Source organism: Ambystoma mexicanum, chromosome 2q (assembly GCF_040938575.1).
Source record: "Ambystoma mexicanum isolate Mex_15411 chromosome 2q, UKY_AmexF1_1, whole genome shotgun sequence".
Lineage (NCBI taxonomy): Eukaryota > Metazoa > Chordata > Amphibia > Caudata > Ambystomatidae > Ambystoma > Ambystoma mexicanum.
The window spans coordinates 536,735,354-536,760,856 of record NC_090924.1 but is presented as its reverse complement, the minus strand read 5'-3'; the positions used below and the strand labels follow the sequence as shown (position 1 = coordinate 536,760,856).

The following is a 25,503-nucleotide window of genomic DNA, read 5'->3' as shown; positions in this document are numbered from 1 at the left end:
AGGTTCCTCTACTATTTCAATAATGCTCATTACTACATTAAGCCTCCCTTCTTCTGATTGCTAGAAGTACTGCTGAGGGGAGTCTGGAAGGGCGCGGCCCGGTATAAATTAGCACTCGCAACCCTTTTGCATGCCCTACAAGTTAGGGGGTACACAACTGCCAGATCTGGAAAAATACTTTGTAGAAGCGCAACTCAGCTTCGTGACTAGACGGCTCTCAGATGAGGAGAGCTCAGAATCAGTGCTACTACAGCTCCTTGAAACCACGAAGGAGATACTGTGGCTACCACCGAAGTGTCTGGGCGGTGTGCCTATGATTGTGACGCTGAACAGGCAGGTATGGCACAGGGCCCTGCCATTGCTGAAAATTGAATGTCCCTACTCCCCTGAAGTCCTGTGGGTGGCAGATGCATGTAGAGACATAACCGATATGGCAGTGGCGAGACAATGGCATAAAAAGCTATCTACACTTGGGGTGATATGTTCGAGGGGATCCATGTCATTTCATTGCGGGATGTTTTTTCGCGGGTTTTTTTACCACATTTTTTTAACGAAAAAACCCATCTAATTTTTTTTCAATTATACAATGGTTTTTTAAGAAAAAAAAAATCACAGTAAAAAAACCAGTGAAAAAACATTCCGCAATGAAAGGACGTCGTACCGTTTGAGGGGGTCTTCAGGGAATTCGGTCCCTGCTTGAGAAAGAGGGCCTACACAAAGGGCAATTTCTGTGGTACCAAAAGATTAGGAAAACGGCGAGCGCAAGGTGGGCAGAGTGGCCTGGAGAGCCTGCAACCAACCCCTTTACTGGCCCTAATGTATAGCTTGAGAGATGGCTGGAGACCGGTACCCAGACTGTATGGACCTAATGATAGACAGGCCCAACTCCAAGAGCACTGCATTGAAAGAACGCTGGGAGGCCGACTTGGGGGGAGGAGTGAAACTGTGGAAAAAGAATGGGAACAAACTATTGTACCCTCAAGCAGTAGCTAGGAACTTCCGCTTTAGGTTAATTCAACTGAATGTTCTATACCGCACTTATATGACACTGCATAGGGTAGCCAAATTCAGCAATGCTGTGCAGGCACTGTGTCCCTGGTGTGGTGCAATGGAAGCAGGGCTAATGCACATTTTTGGAACTGCACACATGTACAACGATTCTGGGCACAAATAGAAGCCTGCAGAAAGGCTGGGATAATATGATATAAATGGTCACTGAAAGAATGTTTGCTGGGGGCATACCCCCAGAGTTAATAAGTTTAAACAGGTGGTAAAGTTCATGGACATGGCCTGCATACTGGCCAAAGGAGCAATGGCATGGAAATCAGTCAGGGGCCCACAATTTACACGTTGGCCCAGGGGCTTGGAACGTTGGGCAGAGGCAGAGTCAAGGGTGTGGGGGTAGGGCAGCTACCGGATTGGAAGAGAATGCAGGGGCCAACCTCAAAGCCTGGAAAGTGCTGTCTGGGACAAGTTCCATCCCTCAGATGACAAACCCCCATGAAAGACCGCAGACTACTTGTGAGCGGCTGAACCATTTTGTAAACCGAAGAGACTGGGCCATTGCTGCTACCCATGGTGTAATGTTTAGATAGGTATGGACAACATCCAAAACGGATACCCCTAACTATCTACAAAGCGAAGTGATATGATGGATACCTAATGGAACCTGAAAAGTGAAGAAAGTTAAACTGTTTTGTTAAACTGTTTATAACGTGCGAATATGCGCATGGATAAGATGCATTGCAGAGAATGATACCGCCCATTTACATACGTTAATGTCTTTACATACCAATACCATTTTTTTTTTTTTTTTTAACATGGCATCCGCATTATTTTAAAACCATGCTGCTGTCAGTCCATAAACGTTTTGCACTCAGACCATTTTTTTGCCTATTGCTGAATTGCATTCTAGTATTTGTAGTCTCACAGTCAGGATGTGGGGAATAATGCCACAATTTTACACTTTTTGCCTAACATAGTTCTATAAGGAGTAATATATTTCAGACACACTATGGTATGTGTACTTTTCAAGTTAGCTTTATAAAACAAAAAGGTCCTTTTGAAGGAAAATGCCAGACCGTTCTTGTGTCTTCAATGTTAGCTTGGACTCCTGGGGTGCAGGGGGGGGGGGGCACATTTGTATTTTATTTATTTATATAGCACACCGGGCCCGAGGGCATCCATTGAGTGCTATAATCCCAATTCCCTAATTCTTTCTTCAGAACCAAATTTCTGAATGTCCAATGACTGGGCTTTGGGTCCGCAGTATAACTTGTTCAAAATTGACTGAAAGATCCCTTTTTAAAATTGATAAGCCCATGTGCTTTCCCATGAGCCAGCTTGCTGACTTTGGACAAACGGGAAGTGATGAATATTATTCCTGCATATTTGCTAGCCTCTCGGGTCTCTCACCAATATCTTTGACGCTGGGTCTGCTGTTGCTCCTGCTGCTTCTGTTTCTTTTCCTGGTGCTGCATCTTCCAGCCAGGCAGCCAGTTCAGGCAATGGGATGCTTAATCCTTCGCCATCCAGTGAACAAATGGTAGAATACTCTCTTAAGTGGCCAGGGGAGGTGGGTCTAATATCGAAAGAGTGTCTGTGCAGCTCTGTCCTTGCTGAAATTCTTACCTTAAAGAAACTGGTTCTATCATTGGTGGATGCTGTTGGGAAGGTCTGAACATGGGGGAGTTAGCGCACCATCAAAAGGATGGAAAAAAGCTCCTAAATTCCATGGTGGAAGCAGGTTCGACCCCTTCTGAAATATGCCCCAGTACCACCAGAGTCACTAAAACCATCAAACATACTGTGGGCGAGAGGGAAATCAAGCAGCAGCCCTATTCCTGCAGTTGCAGGCAAAAGATTGTCACTTGAAATGGTCACCACTAGTTGTATTCATTATAGGAGTGACCAAAAGCCAACCAAAGTGCCCCAGAAAACCAATTTGCAAGCGGTCAATGAACACAGCTTAAACGCTGCACCCAACAAGGCGGAGTAGAACGGGTCACCCCCCCCTCCATACCCGGTATTTAAAAACCTGGAATGCAATTAGCACCTCAGACTGAGGGGACTGTATATTTGCACATGGTTTCCAAATTGATGACAAGTGATAATTAACCGAGGGAAGCACTCATTAACAAGTGCACACATTGTCTCAGAGTAGAAAGAGGGTGCCTATTTGTGACACAAGAACACATTTAGGGTACACTAGAAGGGCAATAACGACTTTGATTCTGTAGAAATTGTCTTCAAGAGTCCAATTATAGCTAAGCACATATTGAGCTTCCGGGCAAGATGCCATCCCTCAGTGAACAGTGCAATTACATCCAGTGGCTATGGTCAGGAAAATACATCAGGACCAAATACCATTCCACTTGGGAAAAGGTTTATAGGCGACACCTTCCAGCTGAGACCTCCATAGAAAATGCTCAGACAATGCTAGTCTGTCCTTATCCAGGGTCTGCTTGTGCTATAATCCCAATTCCCTGATTGTTTCGTCAGAACCACATTTTTTAATGTCCAAAGACGGGGCTCTGGGTCCGCAGTATAACTTGTTCAAAATTGACTGAATGTTCCCTTTTTGCATTTTTTCCTTCTCTTTTTATTTTCTTCTTCTTTTCCCTTTTAATAACTGTGTTGTTTTATATCTGTTTTGCAGTACTTGTATGAAGCAATACCGAAATAAAGTAATTGACTGGCAAGTCCTTGCAGTGAGTGCCCCAATCCTTCAGAGTGGCATCCGTGAACACTCAGGCCTGAGGCCACGGAGGCTAGAAGGGTTCCCCTGACAGGAAATTGATACTGTTGGCCCGCCAAGACAGGCATTGGCCACTGACCTGGACACCTCAACGAGGTCCTTGAGTGTTCTAAGGTACAGCGACCACTGGCCTTGTAGGAGCCATTGAAAAGCTCTCATTCGCAGTCTAGCCTCTGTATAGGCGCGTTATAAATGCCATATCATATCACTAGAGAAAAACCAGAGGCCAAGAGACCTAAGAGGCGGAGGAAGGAAGCCGCTGGTAAGGTGGCGTGGTTCTGGAACAGGTTCACAATATGCAAATGCATATCACTCTCTCCACGGATGGAAAAGCCATCCCTACCAGAGTGTCTCGGACTGCCCCGATGAAGTGGAGCCTTTGGACTGTTGTCATGTTGGACTTCTGCAAGTTCAGAGAGAAGCCCAGCCTGTGGAGCAGTGAGCAGTATCCTCTAGATGGGATAAAAACCGCTCTCCTGACTTTCCTCATACCAGCCAGTAGTCCAAGTACCGCAATACGTGGACACCAGCTCTCCTGAGGTGAGCCGCGACTACTGCCATGAGCTTGGTAAAGATCCTTGGAGCGCAGGTCAACCCAAAAGGAAGCACCTTCAACTGATGGTGCTTGTCCCCTATGAGGAATCTCAGGAACTTCCTGTGCTTTTGATGTATCGGCACAATGAAGTAAGCGTCCTGAAGATCTATCGACACCAGCCAGTCCTGCAACTCGAGAGCATGGAGAATTTCTCTCAACTTCACCATCTCGAATGTGTCCTTCCTCAGGAACTTAAGTTCCTGAGGTCCAAAATGGGACGGAGACATCCTCCCTTCTTGGTGACCAGGGAATACCAGCCAGACACTCTGCTCAAGCGGTACCTCTTCCACAGCACCCTTCAACAGTGTTTGCAGTTCTTCCAGGAGCTGCTGTTCCGGTTGGCATGGCGGTGGCCGGGGTCTGCACAGAGGTTCTCAAGAAGGGCAGACAATAACCCCAACGCACGAGCTCCAGGGCCCAGGCATCGGAACTTATCTCCCGCCAGTGGGGCCAATACTCGGACAGCCATCCTCCAAGCAGGGAGTTGTGGGAGGGGAAAATCAAAGCGGCGTCAAGGACGGAGCCACCCTTCCGCCGATTGCTGGCCTCTGGAAGACCCTCTGCCCCTACCAGAGCACAAGAAATGCTTCTGCCACCGCCTGGCCTGCGGGAGGTGCGACCTCCTACAATATGGGATGTAACGACTGTAGCCCTTGCCCCTGGAGGCAAAACTAAAGGCAGGCATGGCCGGCTGCGCAGCTAAGCCCAGCGATTTTGCGGCAAGCTTAGACTCTGCACTTCGCTAGGGAGTGACCGGCCTTTGGACCGAAGAGGAATTCCCTGTCAAAGGGCATGTCCAGCAGCCTATTCTAGATATTAGGGGGAAAACCCTGAGAAGCGCAGGTAGGCCCTTTTCCCAAGCACCACGGCCGAACCCATTGACCGGCCAATGCTGTCCGCCCTGTCCATGCACGTTTGCAGTTACTGCCTGGCCACCTCCTTCCCATCATCCACCAGCTGTGTAAAGTCATCTTGCAGCTCCCCTTCAGTGAAGTACGAGCTGAGTGTTCCACTGCCTTCCAAAGTCTGAAGGAATATTTAACAAACCCACATGAAACTTTAGTGGCTTGCAAGGCCATGCTGCCAGAGTAGAAAATCTTCTTGGCAACCGCATCCACTCTTTTGTCAGGAGGCAGATTTGAGGTAGATGAAGCTGCCCTGGTGGAGACCGTGGCTGCCTGTACAATTAATCCCTCCGAGGAAGGATGAGAGGACAACACGGATGGATACCCTCTTGACGGTCTGTACTTTCCACTTAAAGTGGAGCTGGCCAGGTGAAGAGAGCAGGTTCATTTCCATAAGGAGGCAACTGGGTCAGCTATAGCCGGATTCAATGGCATATGTTTCTCCATAGTGGGACCTTTAGCCACTAGATCCGTCAACTTATATCCCTGGACTGGAACTGCAAAAACAGAGACCTACATGAGTGCAAGGCTAAGTCTGTTCTAACTCCATATCCGGGGATGTGTCACGCCCACTGGCATCATGCAGCCCCTGAGTCAATGCCAGGAGGTCTGCCTTGTCGTCAAAATAATCAACTCCACCACCCCCTAAATGTATGGGGTCGGCGTCCCCGACATCAGCGCTGAAGATCTGCACCATGGAGCTTAAGAAATCGGTCCGGGAGAGTGGGAAAGGATCGATTGCTGAAAGTCGGCGGCTTATCCTTTGACATCGAAGGGATGGCTGTCGGCTGAACTTTGGGCACTGGGGGTGCATCGATAGGGGCCGAGCCCTGTGGCTCACGGCAAAGACCCGGCTTGGAAGACTGAACCACCTTCTTCTGTGCCGAGCCCGAAGGCTCTACTGACACTGAGGGCGTCTGTATCAGTGCTTGCCTGGGGTTGGAGACACTGAGCGCCGCTGAAGCCACCGGGTACTGCTGTTTAGGGGCACACCCGCAGCCACCTTCTCAAACATTGCAAGCATCTGCTATTTTTAACCCCTCCCCCTCTGGTCAAGATGTCAGCCCCGCTGCAGACTTACCTCGTTATGAAGAACCAGTTGCGTTGATGATGGCGACGCCTCTTCTTATGAGAGAATGATGAAGAGTGGCTCCAAGAGTGACAGCGCTTATTAGTCTTGCGCCAATGTCTTTCTCAGTGGTAGGCCCCTCTGTTTAGGCCTCCGAGGACCGAACGGTCGACCACACAGGAGATTTTGACAGCGGCTGACCCACTGTGAGCTTGGCTGCCCGCTCCCGAACAGACTTAAGTTTCATTTTCGTACACGACGCGCACCCCTCAGTGTTGTGACCCGTGCCGAGGCACCACTCAGATGTCGGGTGGGTCGATCATCACGATCTTGGAGTCGCAGTCAGTGCTACACTAGAACCCCAAAATCAGTGGCACGGACATCTCGCGGAAAAGAAAACACAAGGCTTTGACGAAAAAATCATTGAATAGAGTTGAGGACTCGAGATTAAATCGCTATGTTCCTCAGGAGCAGTATGTCAAGCTTGCATGGAAAAAGGAAGTGAGGTAAGGGGCATAGTGACGCAGTATATATACAATGCCCGACATCTGGTCTGGAGTAGACAATCGAGGAACAGGCAAGACGGATCAACAATCGAGTCGAGGTCCACCAAGCCCCCTGCCGAAGAATTTTCAGAGAAGCAGAGCTGGATGAGGAGATCTATCTGATGAGGAATCTGCGGGAGAAAGGCAATCCATTGAAGAGAAAACCAGAGGAAGCAAACGCTGGTGAAAGCAAGCCGACAGCAATACAGAGCAAGAGGGAAGCTGTCAGAGAAACCACAATTCCGAAGACGTTCTCCTTCACAGTTTGAGGTAACTGTGACCGGGAATTACGGAGGCCCAGAGGAATTATACCATACAAGAAACTCGTCACATTACAATTCACGAGGAAAAGTTGAATGTGAAACTTATGAACTTGAAGTGCTGTGATACAAGAGAAGTATTGAAAATCGTGAGTGTGTAAGTAAAGAACAGTGTATAACAATACCCTGGGAAAAGGGGAAGTACCCCGGTACTCTATACAAAAAGAAAACATCTTAAGAGAAAGACTGTTATGAGCCAGAGCTCAAACCAACTGTCCCGTTGAACATTATACAAAATCAAAAAGACAAGAACAAGGTGAACCATAGTTGTCCAGGAGAGAAGGCCTACCAGAGAAATAATATTTTTCAAGAATACTTTGAAACAATTAACCAGGAATACAGATCTTATAAAAGATCCAGTAAGGCTATATACAACAAGGAGAGAAAAGATAATAGCCCACTTGAAGAATTACAGAGACTGATACAAGAAATAGAGACTATTTGAAGATAATATATTAATAAGGAATCCTAAGACTGGTACCATAAATACCGTCAAGAGAAGGGAGACTACTATATTGATATGGTGGGATATGGGGTCATGGTATGAAATTCTGCTGTATTGCTTCCTGCTATTGTATATTTTGCAGTTCAATGACTTATGATGATGATACTGCTTGTTGAATATTGTTGAAAATGAGAAATAAAGAGTTTAAAAAAAAAAAAAAAAAAAAGAGAAGGGAGACATTCTCCTGACTCAAGTTAGTTATCATAGTGGTAGGGTCTGTTAGGTTACTTTGGACAGCAGACTAATTCTTTTGGACATTCATAAATGACTGAAGAGCACCTTAGTAACATAGGTAGGGACCACCATAGTGATGGGGAAAGTTAGAGCTGATCATTTTTCCTTTAATAAAACGTGAAAAATGGCACGAGAGTGTCTGCGTCCTCCTGATTCGCCACACTATGCATGATTAGATAGCCACTGCCTGTTTGAATGTTGCAGATCCTTACCATTGGCATGCATGGGCAGGCTCACAGCCTAAATCTTGGATAACAGGAGGGCTTCTGCAGCTATTTGACAGATCGTTGGAACCAAGACCTAGTGCAGCCCACTCACGACCAGAGGACGATCCCCGAGGCACTTAGGTTTGCAGAGATAGAGATTGTGTTTCCCGGGGTGGAACTTCTTTGGTCGATATTCCTTTTGGTAGGGAATTCTTTTATATTTGTGGTGGGGAGGTACTGAAATAACCAATATTTTGGTGAGCTCCCAGGGGTGGAAGCCTCCCTGTGGAGCTCGTCTCATGGTTCAAATATTGTTTTGTATTGGGATCTCAGGATTTCTGTGTGGGTGGGGTTTGGTAGAGAAATTCAGGCGGTTTGAGTTAAAAGTGGCAAAATTCAGAGTAATTAGGTTCATGGAGGTATCTGGGTCAGAGTGTTAAGGTAGGGGCTGGTATACACAAAGCAGTGGGATTCGGGAGGTAAAATTCAGAGAGTTGGCATTCACATGGACTTAGGTTTGAGGTAGCAATAGCAGATATCAGGGTTCGAAGTGGCAAGGATTAGATTGTAAGATTCCAGGTGGTTAAGTTCAAGAACGGTAGAGTTCAGATTTCTGGAATTTAGACAGGCAAAGCAGGGGTCAGGTTTTCAGAGTGTAGGAGTTCAAGGTAGCAAGCAATTTGATTTAACAAAATGTCAAGGGCAGTCGAGAACAAATCGGAACAGGTTGAAGCAGCCAATTTAAAAAAGCATAAATCAAAGCTACAATCAAGGTAGTAAGCATTTACAATGAAAAGATTGAAGTACAATACGAATCAAGGGCTTTAAAGTGGATAGAGTTAGGAGCAGCAGAATCCAATCAGTATAGTTTTAGCATGGCTAAATCAGGAGCGGTGGGAGTTCTGGAAGGCAAACTTTAGAGCAGCAGGAACAAGTCAGTGCTGTTATTATAGTGGCTGAATTTCAGAAGCTTTGTAAACCAAGTCAGTACGGTTTTTGAATGGGTACATTCAAAAGTCAAAGCAGTAGAAAGTTAAAGGCAGCACACTTTGTGCATGGCTAAGCTAAGGAAGGAACAAGTTACTTACCTGTAACTGTTGTTCTCCAGCATGGGTCTGGCATGGATTCACATGCTCATGAATATTCCCCGTCATCAGGCTGCGAATCCTCGGTAAAGAAAAATCAGTATCAGTTTCGTTTCTGATCTGTCTTTCGTAGTAGTAACCAATCACTGATCTCTGCGTCATACTGACCACAGCCAATGACTGCCATCTCCCTAAGCCCCGCCTCTGGCAGCCATCTTCAGATTTGGTAGCACGTGAAGTGGCAGTATGCCCAATTGAAGAGCCGCAGAGGGGTAGGCGGGAGGGTTCGCATGTGAATCCATGCCAGACCCATGCTGGAGAACAACACTTACAGGTAAGTAACTTGTTCCTTCTCCAGCATGGGGTCTGGCATGGATTCACATGCTCATGAATAAAGAATACATAGCAGTACACACATGCACAACCACGGGAGGTGGCAAAATGCTCAACATTAAGCACTACAACAACTCAACATTAAGCATCTCTTACTTCCTCACCAGGCTCACCTTAAGCGAACAGGTTGCGCAGCACTGCTTAGCCGACCCTGGACTCCTCCCTGGAATCCCGATCGACGCAGTAGAATCTCGTGAAGGTGTGCGTCGACCTCCACGTAGCAGCCCTGCAGATGTCCAGCAGGGGCACACCAGATAGGAACGCCGTAGTAGCAGCGATCACTCTGGTCGAATGGGCTCTCGGACGGCCTGGTAGCGGTCGGTTAGCCAACCGGTGGCAGCGCATGATGCAGCCGGAGAGCCATCTGGAAATAGAAGACTTCGAGAGAGCCTTCCCTTGATTCACAGGTCCAAAGTTCACAAACATCTGTGATGTCCTCCGAAAACTCTTCGTGCAGTCCACGTAGAACTTCAGCGCTCTAGCCACATCCAGCGAGTGCAAAGTCCTCTCGGCCGGCAACGAAGGAGACGGGAAGAAAACAGGTAACACCAGGGGCTCGTTAAGATGGAAGTCCGACGGCACCTTGGGCATAAAGGAGGGGTGCGTCCTAAGCACCACCCTCGAGGCATGGAAAGTCAAGTACGGTGCTTTGCAGGATAGGGCCTGGATCTCTCCCACTCGTGCAGAGGTAATGGCCACCAGGAATGCAGTCTTCCACGACACAAACTTCATCGGTGCGGAGTGCATCGGCTCGAATGGGGGCCCCATGAGCCTGGTTAGCACCACGTTAAGTTCCCACGCCGGGGCTGGGGCCTTCACCGGTGGGAACGACCGGAACAGTCCTTTCATAAACTCTTACCAGCCGATGGGACCACAGGGACGTCGGTCCTGTGGTTCTGGTATATCTGGAGATCGCCTCCAGATGAATCTTAATGGAGGCATGGGCTAGCCCAGCCTTTGCCAGCGATAGCAGGTACGGCAGCACTTGCGGGGACGTAATCTGTAGGGGGTTGATCTTCTGTGCTCGGCACCAGATAGAGAACCTCTTCCACTTGTGACCGTAGCATTTGAGAGTCGAGGACGCCCTGGCCTTTGCAAGAACCTCCCTGCAGTCGGCCGGTCTATCGTACCCTCCAAACTCTAGCGCTGCAGGAGCCAAGCCTGCAGGTTCAGCGACGCCGGGTCGTGGTGGAAGATGGCACCTCCTTCTCTGGAGAGAAGATCCGCGTCCGCCGACAGCTTGATGGATGGGGACGTTGACAAGTCCAGAAGGTCCGGGAACCAGATCTGCCTCGGCCACGCCGGTGCAACGAGGATCATCCTGCACCGGGACCTCTTGAGCTGGTTGATGAGTCGAAGCAGCAACGGCGGGAACGCATACAGGTGTAGGCCGTCCAAGGGGAACGAGAACGCATCGCCCATGCTTCTCGGCTGGGGAAACTTGCTGGCGAACCTCTGGCACTTCGAATTCGTCGCTGTTGCGAACAGGTCGATTTGGGGTTTGCCCCATCGTCGGAAGAGTTGATCCACCTGATCCTGGCGCAGCTCCCACTCGTGACACGCGCGCAGCTCCCTGCTGAGCGAGTCGGCGATGGTGTTTCTTTCTCCTGCCAGGTGGAATGGAACCAGGAACATCCCCTGGGGGACAACCCAGTGCCACAGATCCTGTGCCTCCTTGGATAGGGCTGGGGATCTGGTGCCTCCCTGCTTCCGTATGTAAAACAATGTCGTGGTGTTATCTGTGAAGATCCGCACCACCTTGCCCTTGAGCGACGGGAGGAACGATTTGAGAGCCCAGAACACGGCTCGGAGTTCCAGGATGTTGATGTGCAGGAGCTTCTCCTCCGGGAGCCAGAGGCCTCTTGCGTGGAGATCTCCGATGTGGGCGCCCCAACCTTCCAGGGAAGCGTCCGTCGTCACTGTCTCCTGGTACGCCGGCGTCTGAAAGTCCTTGCCCACCGTGAGGTGTGCTCGAACGCCCCACCACTGAATCGCCCGCCGGAACACCTCGTTGAGGGGGACCCTGTCTTCGAAGGTGCCCGTCGCCTGCATCCAACGGGCGTCGAGAAATTCTTGAAGAGGGCGTATCCGTAGTCTGCAGAGGCGCACCAGGTAGATGCAAGAGGACATCATCCCCAGGAGGGACTTGATGGACCTCACCCTGGCCACGTCCGTGGCTAGCAGGCGCTGCACTTTGCCCAGAATGGTCTTCGTGCGTTCTTCCGACGGTGCCGCCAGGCGCCTCACTGTATCGAGCTTCGCTCCCAGAAACCGGGCCACCTGCGACGGCACCAGGTGGGACTTTGGGTAATTTATGGCGAATCCCAGGTCTGCGAGTAGCTGGACGGTCCTCGCAGTGTGTTCAACGGCGAGTTCCCTCGTCCTTGAGCGGATGAGCCAGTCGTCCAGGTAGGGGTAGACGTGAATCCCCTGCAGGCGCAGCCGCGCCGCCACAGGTGCTAGGCACATGGTAAAGACCCTGGGGGCCGAATTCAATCCGAACAGCAGTGCTCTGAATTGGTAGTGGCGTCCCTGGATGACGAACCTGAGGAACTTTCGGTGACTTCTGAGGATGGGAACGTGGAAGTATGCATCCTCCAGGTCCAGCGACGATAGAAAGTCGCCTTCCTCCAGCTGTCCCAGCACGTGCTGGAGGGTGACCATCCTGAACTTTTGTGACCGGATGTATTTGTTCAAACGACGAAGGTCCAGGATGGGGCGCCAGCCGCCCGTCTTCTTCCTGAAGAGGAAGTACCTTGAGTACACCCCGGAGCCCCGGAACCTCTTCGGGACGAGCTCGATGGTGCCTTTCCTGAGCCCGTACTTCCAACAGCAGTTGCGGGACGTGATTTTCCTTCCTGGCCACAGGTGGAACGTGAGGGCACTTCTTCAGGAATTCGATAGTGTCCTCTTGCCAGGGTATCCAGCACCCAACGGTCGGTGGAGATGGACTTCCACACGCCGACGAACTTCGTCAGCCGGCCTCCCACTGGGGTGCTTCGGTGGGGGCCCGAGGCCACGGCCGGTTGTCCTGCTTGGAGGTGGTGGCCTTGCCGCCCTGGCCACCTTGCCGACGGCGGCGAGGCGCTCCCTGCTTGCCGCGACCCCTGTAGGCCTCCTGAGACGAGGAGCGTGCCGCCTGGCGGTAGGACGAGCCACCGCTGGATCCCTTGGAGGCCCACTGTCTGCCTCCAGAGCTCCGAAAGGGCTGTCGTTGCTGAAGGGCTCCTAGGGCGCGGCCTGTCTCCGTGTCCGTCTTTATGGCTTGGAGGGATTCGTCCACCGCCTTCCTGAACAAGTTGCTGCCGTCGAACGGCATGTCCAACACCCTGGTCTGGACGTCCTGACGGAAGTCGGTCGCCCGGAGCCAACCACGTCGTCGTAGGCAAACTCTGTTGCCCAGCTGGCGGAACCCGGTATCGGCAATATCGGTTGCCACCGTTATGGCGTGGTCCAACGCACCTCGCCTTCTTGAAGTATTTCCAGGGTCTTGGACCTCTTGTCGTCCAGTAGGAAGTCCAATATGGAGGCCAGCTTAAACCAGAGCTCCCTGTCATCACGGGCCACGATCGCCAGGGCGTTGGCCGCTTTGATCGTCGTCGCCGCCGACGAAATGACCCGTCGCCCCATGGCGTCCAACTTCTTTCCCTCGCCGTCCGGAGGGGAATTCGACATTGAGGCTCCTGACCCTGCCGCTTTCTTCTTCTTCGCCGCCGCCGAGACGACCGAGTCTGGCGTTGGCTGGGCCCTGAGGCACAGGGGAGCGGTCTCGGGGACCCGGTACTTCTTCTCGTACCGGTCCCGTTTGGCTGGTGCCGTGGAGGGGTTCTCGAGTACTGACAGGCCCTCCTCCCAGATGCCATCGATTAGAGGCACCGCGATGACAGTCTTCCTCTTGGCCACCCGGCGCTGATAGAGGAAACCTTCCTTTTTCTGCTCCTCCCGGCAGAGCTGGAACAATTCGGACACCCTGGCGATCATGGCGTGGAATGAGCCAATCTCGTCGGGCGGAGAGGCCCGGGAGACGGGAGACCCGTTCCGTCGTCGCCCTCAGAACCCGTCATCGAGCCCACCGCACCGTCATCTCCCGACTCGTGGGAGGATGAGGGGGGAACTGCAGGCCTTACGGGGGCGAGCGGAGGAGAGGGTTGGGTCCTCCGTCGTTTGTTCTGAGGACTTCCCGACGGGCCAGGTTGCGGGTCCTCCGGCCTGGGCCGTGGTAATCTCGTCCTTATCTCAGAGCATAAGGACTGGATCGCAAACAAAATGGCTGCCGAGCTATCCTGAGGCCTAGGTTCCGGCTGCGCCGGAAGGGAAGGCTGCTCTTCCTCGGTTATCTCCCGAGGTTCTTCCTTGCGGGATCGAACCTTCTCGAATTGGACTTCGAGATTCCTCACGACCTCGGTCAGTTCCCCCTCCGAGGCTGACTCCGAGCTCGAGGAGGCTACCGTGTCCCCCCCCTTTTTCCATCACGGGGGCCATGACGATGGGCTGTAAAGAGGATTCCCTCCTTGGCGGCAGGGAAACTAGTCCCGGAGGCAGTCTCCGCTGGCGGGGTCTCTGCCGGCATGGCCAGAGTCGCCGCGATCGCCTCAATAGAGACCTTTGCCTGCTGGGTAGGGGCCTTCACCACCTTAGGTGCGTCCTGGGCCTTCTCCTTAGGGGGAGGGGCGACGCCTCGCTCCCCCTCTCCCAAGATCGGACGGGGCTGCTCCCGAAGCTTACCCGGGGTCTCGGACTTCCTCTTCCCCAAACCGGAGCGCTGGCTCATGGTTGACGGTGCCGGGGAAGGTGCGCCCTGCCTGGCGACCGAAGAGCCCAACCTTTCGGCGCTCCCGGAGCCAGCAGACTCGCGGCGCTTGGCCTGGTGTTGGGCCCCCGTCGCCGGGGCGCCCGCAGAGGACTTAGAAGCCCGCTCGGACCCTTTCTTCTTCTCACCCGTTGAGCCCTTCTCCAACCAGCTGACAAGACGGGATCGACGGTCCCTCATGGTCCACTCCGACAAGTTCTTGCAGAACTGGCAGTCCTTCTCTACATGAGTCTTGTCCCCATGAAGACAGTAGAGGCATTGCGAATGTTCGTCCTCCTTAAACACATTCTGCAGCCCGCATCCAGGGCAGCTGCGAAACAGCTTGGGTCCGGGTGACGAACTCGCGCCCTGGGCCATCTCGAAGTAGGCTGCAAATCTTCTGGAATCCTCCAAGAGGTTGATTCGACGAAATCTTCCCCCTTGAGGGGCGCAGGAAAATCCTGCAACGGGTACCCGTTAACGGAAGTAGAAACGGTGGAGCTTGAGGCTCGATTAACCGGAAAAAAGTGAAAATTCACCTGAAAAAGCGCGAAACACGCAGCAAAAGCTCGAGAGCTAAGCACGAGGACTCCCAACACTTGAACGTGCGGTAAAAATCTGAAGATGGCTGCCAGAGGCGGGGCTTAGGGAGATGGCAGTCATTGGCTGTGGTCAGTATGACGCAGAGATCAGTGATTGGTTACTACGACGAAAGACAGATCAGAAACGAAACTGATACTGATACTGATTTTTCTTTACCGAGGATCCCCAGCTTGACGACGGGGAATATTCATGAGCATGTGAATCCATGCCAGACCCCATGCTGGAGAAGGGCAGAGCTTAAACCATGTATTAGAGTGGTTAAGCACAGAAAAGCAGAAAGCAAGTCAGTACAGTTTTGGGTGGTCTAGTTCAACAGCAGCTTAGAGCAGAGTGCAGTTTTTGAAGGGGTCAAAAAAAAGCAGCAGACGCGATATTAGCATAGTTTGAGAGGTAACATTCAACAGTAGCAGTAAACAGACCAGCACTGTTCTGAAGTGGCTAAGTTCGCCAGTAGCACAGGTCAGACCAGTGCAGTTTGTGTCTAAATTCAGCAGCAGCAGAAATCTGACTAGTTCAGCTTTCGAGTGGTTAGATTCAACAGCGGTAGAAATCAGCCCATTAAAGTTCTTGAGTGGTTACATTCACTAGTATCATAAGTCAGACCAGTGCAGTTCTGAAGTGGTTAAATAATGTAGCATCAGCAGAAGACAGACCAGCGCAGTTGGGGTGGGGAAGGGATGCAGCAGAAGGCATACCATTATAATTATGAAATGAAATGGCTAAAATCAACTCTGGCAGGCACCATTTTTTGAGTCCCACATTGGCAGTGGCAGAGAGCGGATCAGTATAGTTTTGAGGTGGTTATATTCTACTGAGAGAGCAGGCCACTACAGTTTTTTAGAGGTTAAATTCAACAGCAGCAGAAAGCAAACCAGTATGGTTTTGAAATGGCAGAATTCAACATTGGCAGAAATTAGGCCAGCACCATTTTTGGTGGCTAAGTTCAACAGCAGTAGAAATCATACCAGTAACAGTTGTGGCTAAATTTAACAGCGGTAGAAAGGAAATCAGTACAGTTTTAAAGTGGCTAATTCCACAATGGCAGAAATCGAACCAGTGTGCTTCTGAAATGGCTAAATTCAATGACAGAAAGCATACTAGTACAGTTTGTGGTGGCTAAATTCAACAGTAGTTGAAGGGAGACTAGTACAGTTTTGAGGTGGCTAACTACAACAGCAGCTGAAATGCAGGCCGGTACAGTTTCGGGGTGGTTAGGTTCGGTACGGCCGAGGACACCCTGGAGTGTCGGAGGTTGCGAACTCCCAAGTTATCAGAAACAAAGCTGGTCGGGGCGGCATGTATCACTACAACAAACCTCACAATGTGATGCAATGTTTGATACCTTCTTTTCTGTGGTTCCCTGGGTCGGGGTCCTGCAGCGCAGGGCTAGGCGCCAGGCAAACAGGAAGATTGCCCTTATCCACAGCCCTTTGCCGGCTGCCCAGGGAGGGTCCAATAAGAATGCTTTTTGGGTCACGTGACCTTCAGCAACACCGAGCAAGGCCTGGGGAGGGTCTGGAGGTGGGTTTGGGAGGTTTAGATAAAATGGGGGTTGAGGGGCACCGAAAAAGGGGTGTGGAGGTTTAAAAATGAAAATGGGGCTGGTGTCACAGGTTGGGGTGGTTTTAAAACTGAAAAAGAAAATGGGGATTGAGGGCTGAGATCACGCTAAAACAAGTGGGGAGGTTTAAAACTAAAATGGAGTACAGGGGCCACAGATTGATGGCCCGAGCTGCCTTAGCTTACCTTGATGAGTGGCAGTCTCCTCTGCAAATCATAATCCCTGGCATCACCAATCTCTTCCTAAATCTACCTGTGAAGCATATACTTAAAAAAAATGGGACTTTTGGGCACAAGACTTTATAAGAGCTAGGGAAGTTGTTCTAGGAATATCAGGAAGTGTTCCTTCTACAATACATCTGAGTACGCATGTGTTTCACTGGTCATTGAATCAAATGCTATTCTATCTCCTAAGGGTGAATGTATATATCTGTTTTATTAGTGTTTGTGTGACAACGTTTGACTAACGATTTTACTTGCTTACTGTGCATTTTAAAAGGTCCAATAAACGAATGCATATTTTTATACTTGCCGGTCTAACTAGAATTATTGGTGTTGCTCTGTGCGGATTCATGTGGCTTTAGACCACTGTCACACCCTTCCTGAGACTAAGCCTTGTTGCTCTACTACCTTACCTTGGATTGGGGTTGGCTAAACTCTGTCTCCCGGTTCTCCATAATAGGGCTGCCTCCCAAAATCCATGACTAGGCTGATTTAAGAAATCCATCTGAACACTAACCCTGCGGTTAAGAGCCGAAGAAATGTTCCACCAAGAGTTGCCCCCAATTTCTGCGATGTGGTTTTTTAAAATGTATATGGCAAAAGATCACTCACAACTGTAGTGGCCCTAAAGTGGTGACGCTTACTGTATAAAAAGCACTTCCATGACCACTCTCCAGCATGCTTCAGTGGAAGCTCTTCACAGAAGTAAGTAACTCCATCTGGCCCTTTAAGAATTGTCAGATTGGCTAGAATTGGCTACAACGGATTTCAGAGTGGACACGCTGAGTGGAGCAAGCCTGGACTTGGGGTGGCAGTTGGAAGGGATTCTGGATGTTACTAACCACAACCTTGGTCATCAAATGAAGGAGCAGTACTGAGAATCCCCAATAGACACTTTCCTGAGGTGACACCTAATGGCCCGAACATGCCTGCAGTAAAAGTGCCACTGATGACATGGAAGCAGTGGCACAACTGGTGTGGAGCCAGAACACTAGATATTTAGCCAATGGAATGCAGCTGAAGCAAAGAATTCACAAATACGTTTTGGAAAATTACAGCTTGAGGAACATCCACGAGACTTCAAATAATTAATTTAAAGCTTCACTTACCACCACGATATTTAGCCTCAACACTGCTCGCACCAGCTCCACTTCTGATATTCAGAAACTGTTCCCCAACTTGTTTCAGTACGGAATGACTTACACCTGAAATAAAGAGTGTTAAAATGTGGTGTTATATGGTATACTTTATTACAAAGCGCGAAGCTGAAACTTGGGGCATTCCAATTGGAAGGTGTGTAGGGAAAGAGGTGTAGTGGTTCAACACAATGAAGAAGGAGAAGTCGTAGCGCTTTCGGGGAAGACATCACGAACCTCCTATCCACCAACACCAAACTCTGATCCCAAACTATCCTTTTAGGAGATCTCAACCTTGGCCTTCAAGACCCCAATGACGTTCATGCCTTAGCTGTGGAAAACTCCATCACACATCTGGGCTTCAAACAGTCACTAAACCGACTCATTCCAAAAGTCGAACATTGGAATGGGCGTCAAACCTACACTGTTCCAACACCATTCTCCAAAACGACCCATTAGCCTGGTCGGATCGCCACCTCATCTTGTTTTCCATCCCAGGATCTTGCCCCTCTAAGGCCACCACAGCCCCCCTCCTTCTCCATCTAGCAACTGTTTTAATATAAACCATTGATAGCTTGCTTGCAGCCCCTCATCAACAACATTCTCGACGAGTCCAAGTTCAAGAGCCTGGGTCCTAACAAATTGGTTGACCTTTACAACACTAAAACCAGCGCTAGATATCGCGGCACTGCTTAAACTAAGAAAAGCTAAACCCATCACACACCTCAAAAAGTGGTTCACTTCAGAACTAAAAATCCTCAGAAACGCCAAAAGATCAGCAGAATCCACCTGGCGGAAATCGCCCACTAACAGCAATAAAATTGCATTCTCGTCAGCCTCCGCAACCTACAAAGCTGCTATCCTTTCTGCAAAAAAAGAAGCCTATAACCCCAGAATCCACAACACAAAATCAAGTATCAAGGAGCTCTTCAGTATCCTAAGAGCTAGAATCCTCAGCACCTCCCCCTCAGGACTGTACCAAAGATGCAGAATGGTGTACTAAACTTCAGCAAGCCCTTGCAGACATCACCCTACTACAAAAAAGATTGAATCCAAAAAGGCTAGTCTCCCAAATGGCTCCCACTCCTTGCCCGCCCGTGCGAAAAATCTACGTAACTGTACTGCCTTCACTTTTTCGCAAGTAACACCAAAGGAAGTAGAGGATATCATATTAAGTCTAAAACCCTCTCATTGTCAGGGGGACATTTGCCCAGCCTCCATCATCAAGGAAGGAGCACAAAACCTAGTCCCCTTCATCACCACCTTGATAAATTCTTCTTTCTCGTCCAACCAGGTGCCTAATAACCTCAAGGAAACCTGGGTGACGCCCCTCCTATAAAAAAAAAACCAAAATAAATAAATAAAAAAACCCTTGATCCAAATATACCCACAAACTATAGGCACATCACCACCGTACCGTTCCTTCTAAAAAAAAAAAAATCATGGACCGGGTGGCCTACTTGCAAATTCAGAATTTTTCATTAACTGCTTCATAGTTAAAACATGTTTTACTTTGGGTTTTGAACAGATGTTAACATGGGATTTCCCCATAGGAAAAGAAAATATGTTTTTCATCCCAAACATCACGAAATTGTCCCCTTCGATTTTTTAAATTTTCAGCATGCATCTAGATCACATCAGGAATTTGGGCACTGAAAAAAAAATAGGCTTAGGCAATTGTGAGATTTTAACAATTAAAAATATAGCTCTATGTTACATATGCACAATAAAGATTGTACTTTTATAACAAATTGTGTACGCATAAACATAAACATACACTGCATATTATAACACTACAAAACAAATATTCTGGCAGAAGCAACAACTGCCTACATGATACACACCCATACAAACTAGAGGAAGAGTAAGGAAATAAACCAACTGCATAATTGCAACGATGGGAAAAGCGCTAAAACTTAGCAATTATATTGATTACAGAAGGATTTAATCATACATAAACATTAATGCAATATATGACGTATTAATGTATTAATGCACACTCAATAGGAGTTACATTTTCAACTTTAAAAGCACGAACAGTCAGGCCACAATTTTAACAGCGAATGCAATTATACAAATGTACTGCGTTGAACACAAAAAGCATGCAACCACACTTCCATTTTAAAAAAGAAAAGCGTACGCAAATCTAGCAAGTGCTTAGAAACATGTTGTACACATAAGGGATTATATACGCATTACCGTATTACTTGACCAATGCCTTCAATATGTTACATAAAAATAAACTATTCCTTGCATTGTTTAAATGAAAAGTCAACTTTAGAAATGCTTGAATTGTTACTTTTTATGTTGTGGTGAAATATGCAATATAGCCCATGTTGAAAGAAAAATTGTGAATTATATCTATTTACAGTCATTATAGCACAATGCATTTTATGATTATTTGCATTTCCCGGCTTCCAACTTTTACGTGCAGCTGTCATGAAAACACAATTTTGCTTCTTGGGAACAAACCTACTAAAGTTAAGTCACTTTATGTTTTTGGCCTAATTCTGCTTTTTTCATGTACCCCAAGGCATTGCCGCCAAGAATATAACATCAGGGATTTAACCACATGCATTATAATGAATAACTTTTGCAATAATTTCCTCAATTTGCCACTGTGATATCTTTGCCATTGAACATCGACATACTCTAATCCTACTACTTTAAGCACTCATTCTAGTTTTCAAATCAAATGATCCACGAATGTCCAATAAAAAACACGTTCTTTCTCTGGATTTAAAAAATAAAATAATTCCCAATTATGGAATATACATTCCCACTATTTATTATGTAAAACACGAACAGATATACTGTACAAATTATGTGGTACAAGCTAAAAGTTAAACTACCAGGTTTTCAAAAACCCTTTTGTAACAATTACTCTGGTTTCGTTTTTAAAGAAACTGCAACGTTCGGTTCACTGTGTACATCATTCAATGTGTTGGTTCGTTTTTAAAGAAACTGCAACGTTCGGTTCACTGTGTACATCATTCAATGTGTTGGTTCGTTTTTAAAGAAACTGCAACGTTAGGTTCACTGTGTACATCATTCAATGTGTTTTAAAGTTCAATTTACTTATTTACGGCCACATTAATATGGAGTTACCTTTAACACAACACACCAGCATGAACTTCCAGCAGGTACTTACATTCATAAGTAAATGTACAACCGTAATAAATATGTCAGCTTTATTCTAAAACATTTCCACTTACGCCATGAGCTACACCGATTTACTGTTGAAAACACAACCAAAACTAATTTTAAAATGTACGTACTTTAAAATTAATATGGCAGCATATATTTACGGTATTTAAAACAAGTTGAACTCATTTTAAATTGAACTTACATTCATACAATTATGGCAGTGCATTGTAAACTACGCCTATACTGCTTAATTAACACACAAATTGCTATTGTTAACTAAATCGTAGTCTGCTGCACTTGTTTATCCGAATGCGCACGAGCAAAGATAACTGTGCAAGCATGCTGTAAACAATACCCTTGCCGCTACATGAACAGACGTACTGTGTGACAGGGCATATGCTATTTAATGAAAAATAACGAAAAAATAAGCACACCAGTTCTGAAAAAGCCAACTAATTCAACATTCAAAAACACACAGCCACACCTATTTTTCATTAAACGCAAGTGCTGTTATGTGGGCAAACCACCAGCACCAAAAGCATTGTATAGTTCGCATGAACATATTAGACAAAGAAAACAGTCATTAATATTGACTCCAAAATTAATTTAAATACGTAAATTTTTCTATTACTGCACATTAGAAAATAGATCAAACTGTCCAAAAAAAACACAACCACAAGGCAAGTTGGCAAATTGATTGTTTTCACACTTTATATTCATGAGTGAATGTAGTATGTATTTGTGTTTACACTTTATTAAAATGCGGTGTACACTTTAAACAATTTTGACAAAATACTAACAAAATGTTTAAGCTTTCTGTAAGCTTGTAACTATGTACACAACTTGCAAATTGTAATACTTCTAGCATGTACACATTTAAGTTTCATATTTTGATAGTAAATATATGTGCATAGTCAACATACAAATAGTATATATGCATACATTTCTTAGCATACAAATATTTCACAAGAATGTATGCATGATTGTAAATGCATACTACAATAGTTTAGTAACTGATAACAGATTTAGGTGCACCTTACAAATGAATGTAAATAGGTGTTTACAATAAACACATTTTATTAAGCAAATGCAAGCACAGTTATTAGGGAAAATAAAACATGGTGTATGTAAAATTTCCCATTATAATATGAACATTTAAAAATGTACATTTCAAACCATAACATTTAGCTTATATAAAAATACATATAAAAAAAATAAAACGGTTTTAAAATAAGTATAATTTATTACGTAAAAAAACTTCACATAGAAAACTTTAACACTTAAAACTAACTATTGAACATGTAGCTAAAATACAACAAACATCACATTCCTTAGAATGTGTTACATATAAGGAACCATTTCAGAGGATAAAATGCATTTAAAAGGCAGTAAGTAAAAGTTCACATAACATCTCCTTGTATTAAAAGCCACGCTTTTAAGTAAATGCAATTGGCTGAAGAATGGTTTCACTTCACATTAGAGGTTCTAGAGCATTTTAATCACGATTAGTAAATACTTTCAGTTTAATATATAAAAATAGATTTTAAAAAACATGTGCACTTTGTAAGCCAATACAAATTGTTTTAACAAAACAAAAATATGTCACTATTGGCTTTAATTTTGATATACATTTTAAAATAAACACTAACATGTCTTCCTCCTTCTGCAAAACCTATGGCGCAGCAAAGAATTTGACTAAAATAACATGGAAAAAAATCAACTTTAAAGAGGGTTTATTTAAGGTTGCCTTTAATTTATTACTTACAGCTTGCAACATTGTTGGCAAAATTATCTTTGTACTGATAACGTTTTATTTACTTTAAAAAAAATGTATTCATCTTAAAAAAATGTATAAGTGGAAGTATTTTATATTAGTGTTTAATATAAAAATATTATTTGGAGGTAGTTACTTTAATACATTAAAACGTGTATCATGTTATAAAGTTACAAAATGAAATACATTTTATAAATACGTATTTTAACAAATTATGAGCAAAATACATGAAATTAATAATTTATCAACAGAAAATGGATATGTTGGCATTGGTACATAAGTAACCACATTTACACTATGTATACAACACAATTGCATCTTTAATAGAGCATAATTTACAAAATATGCAAAACATTTGTGTTTGCTTATATGTAACAAAACCCTTAAAATACAAAATATGGATTCCAAGATGGCGGCTGTGAGGGGGGAAGATGTGCGTGAGCGGAGCTCCGTCTCCCCTCCCGATTCGCGACAATAAAGAGCAATAATAAAGCGGATTCTTAGACCAGAAACAACTCATCCGTCTAGTGGCAGAAGAGCACGGAAACTCCCAGAGCGCAGGGTCGGTGAGAGACTTTTGGCGCCTTGCAGGGGCAAACTACTGCGGGCAGAGTGGGGGGTGGGCCTCATCTGCCGACCGTGACTGGCGGGCCCATCTGCTGAGCTCGCCGCAACCCCTCATGAAGACGGAAGCAGAGACCCCTGTAGAAGCAGCCGGTACACGAAGGACCAGCGCGCAGGAGCATCTCTCACAATTTACTCGCAGCCCTGGTGGTGCATCAGCAGATGGAGGTGAAGAGGGCCCACACGACAGCCAGCGCATCGCAATGAAGACGCGGAGGCACTGCCCCGTGGTGCCGGTGAGCATACCAGCAGGTGGGGGCGAAGCGGAGCCACACCGATAAAGCGCACCAGAAGGGAGTTACAGCAGCACAGGCCCGCGGAACCGGTGAGCATACCAACAAGGGGGTGCAGCAGAGCCACACCAAAGCCAGCGCACCAGAAGGAAACCCCCCCGGATCCCCCTTCTCCTTTGCAGGCTGCGGTTGGACCAGCACTGGGTCCAACGGGGCCAGCTGAACCATGCTACGCCAGCCCCACCCCCCGCCTCACACTCCATGACCAGCAGCGGGCCAATAAGTCAGGCGGACACGCACTGTCTTCGTGTGGCTATCTGGAGCAGCGGAATAAGAACACAGACAGCCGGGCCGCCGGAGGGAACAAACAAGACTGCACCCCCCCCCGGCTCAACACCCGGCATCGGGGAGAGAAAGAGGAGACCGGACCTCCCTCTGCATGGACACAGGGAGGAGAGGACCCCGACAGAATTCGAGGTGAGGAGTTCCGCGCGGTGGGAGACCCGCATATACATAGACTCAAATCCAGGGGGGTGAGGATGAGAATGGACGCGCACAACCCGGCAGATACTAAACGTTTGAGGCCTATCAGCTACCCCGACAACGGCCAGGGAACAAAGCAGCAGGAGGGGCAACCTAGAGCCGTTGGGACCCAAAGACATGGCCCTCCCACCAAACACAGGCTGCAAAAACTGCCCAAGTGGCCGAAGCCCTGAGGCCAAGTGCCAGGAAGGTAGGCTCAACTTCTGCATCTCCTAAGGACAGCAAGCAATCAAGGCCCCAAGAAAACCGGCCGAGAGCTGGCCACGAAACCAAGGAAGGAAAGCAGATAGACCATCCTGCTCCCTAATACTCACCAATATGGGAGCCAGAACCCAGAACTCAAACCTGGGTGGCTGGAATTAACAAATAGTGGTGATTTAGATAACGCAGGCACGACCAATTAGCAAGACCCCGTCGGGACAGCTATGCCCACATCACCAGCCATCCTACCAGCAAAACAAGCAGGCCACTTACACACCCACAGCTGTCAAAACAAAAGTGGCCCCGCAGAGTCCCCCAAGAAGCTAGCGGATCCCACAAGGAAGGCATACATGTCAAAGACAAGGGGGAAACAGCCAACGGCAGCGCAGACCCCTCAACCAAGGCAGGAACCAAGCCTAGCACAATACTGGGGAACAGACCCCCCCCCCAACACAGGTAAAGGTGAGGACGAAAAGTGAGCGACCCCTTAGGACTGACTGATACCACCAACGCAGCAATGGCCACGGAGGAGGAAATGAAAGCATGATTTGGGGAATTCCAGGCCCAATCTATGGCCTCTATGAACACCTAATTTGAAACAGTGAAAAGCGAAATAAAAACAGCGGTAGAAGAGCTAAAAGTAGAAGTGGCGAACCTGGGGGAAAACGGATACCATGGAGAAAAAAGTGCAAAACTTGGAGGAAGAAATGCAGCAAAGCGCTGAGACCCAGGAACATCTGGTCCGTTTGGCCCACAACCTCGAATTGCAATGCAAGGACTTAGAAAACCGCTCCCGGAGGTCAAATATCAGGATAAAAAAAGACAAAGAGCTGAAAGAAGCGGAACAACAAGTCTTCAGAGACATCCTGGCGTCAGAAGAGGATACGGACGTCCCAATTGATAAAATCCATAGATTAGGACCACAGAGAACAGGTGAACCAGGCTCCCTACCTCGTGATGTTCTGGTGGCCCTTTCGGCCTACACGCAAAAGGAAGAGATCCTACGGAAAGCACGGACAATGGACCATATCAGAACGAACGGAGTGAACATACAACA

General features: G+C 47.5%; 1 protein-coding gene across 1 annotated transcript in view; it reads right to left on the bottom strand.

The window, feature by feature from the left end:
- The window catches only part of UQCRC2 (ubiquinol-cytochrome c reductase core protein 2), a 666,108-nt gene that overhangs the window by 201,804 nt on the left and 438,801 nt on the right, over positions 1 to 25,503 (bottom strand). Inside the window, exon 9 of the mRNA XM_069647677.1 lies at positions 17,898 to 17,993. Coding sequence (XP_069503778.1) covers positions 17,898 to 17,993 — 96 coding nt within the window. The remainder of the gene's footprint in view (positions 1 to 17,897; positions 17,994 to 25,503) is intronic.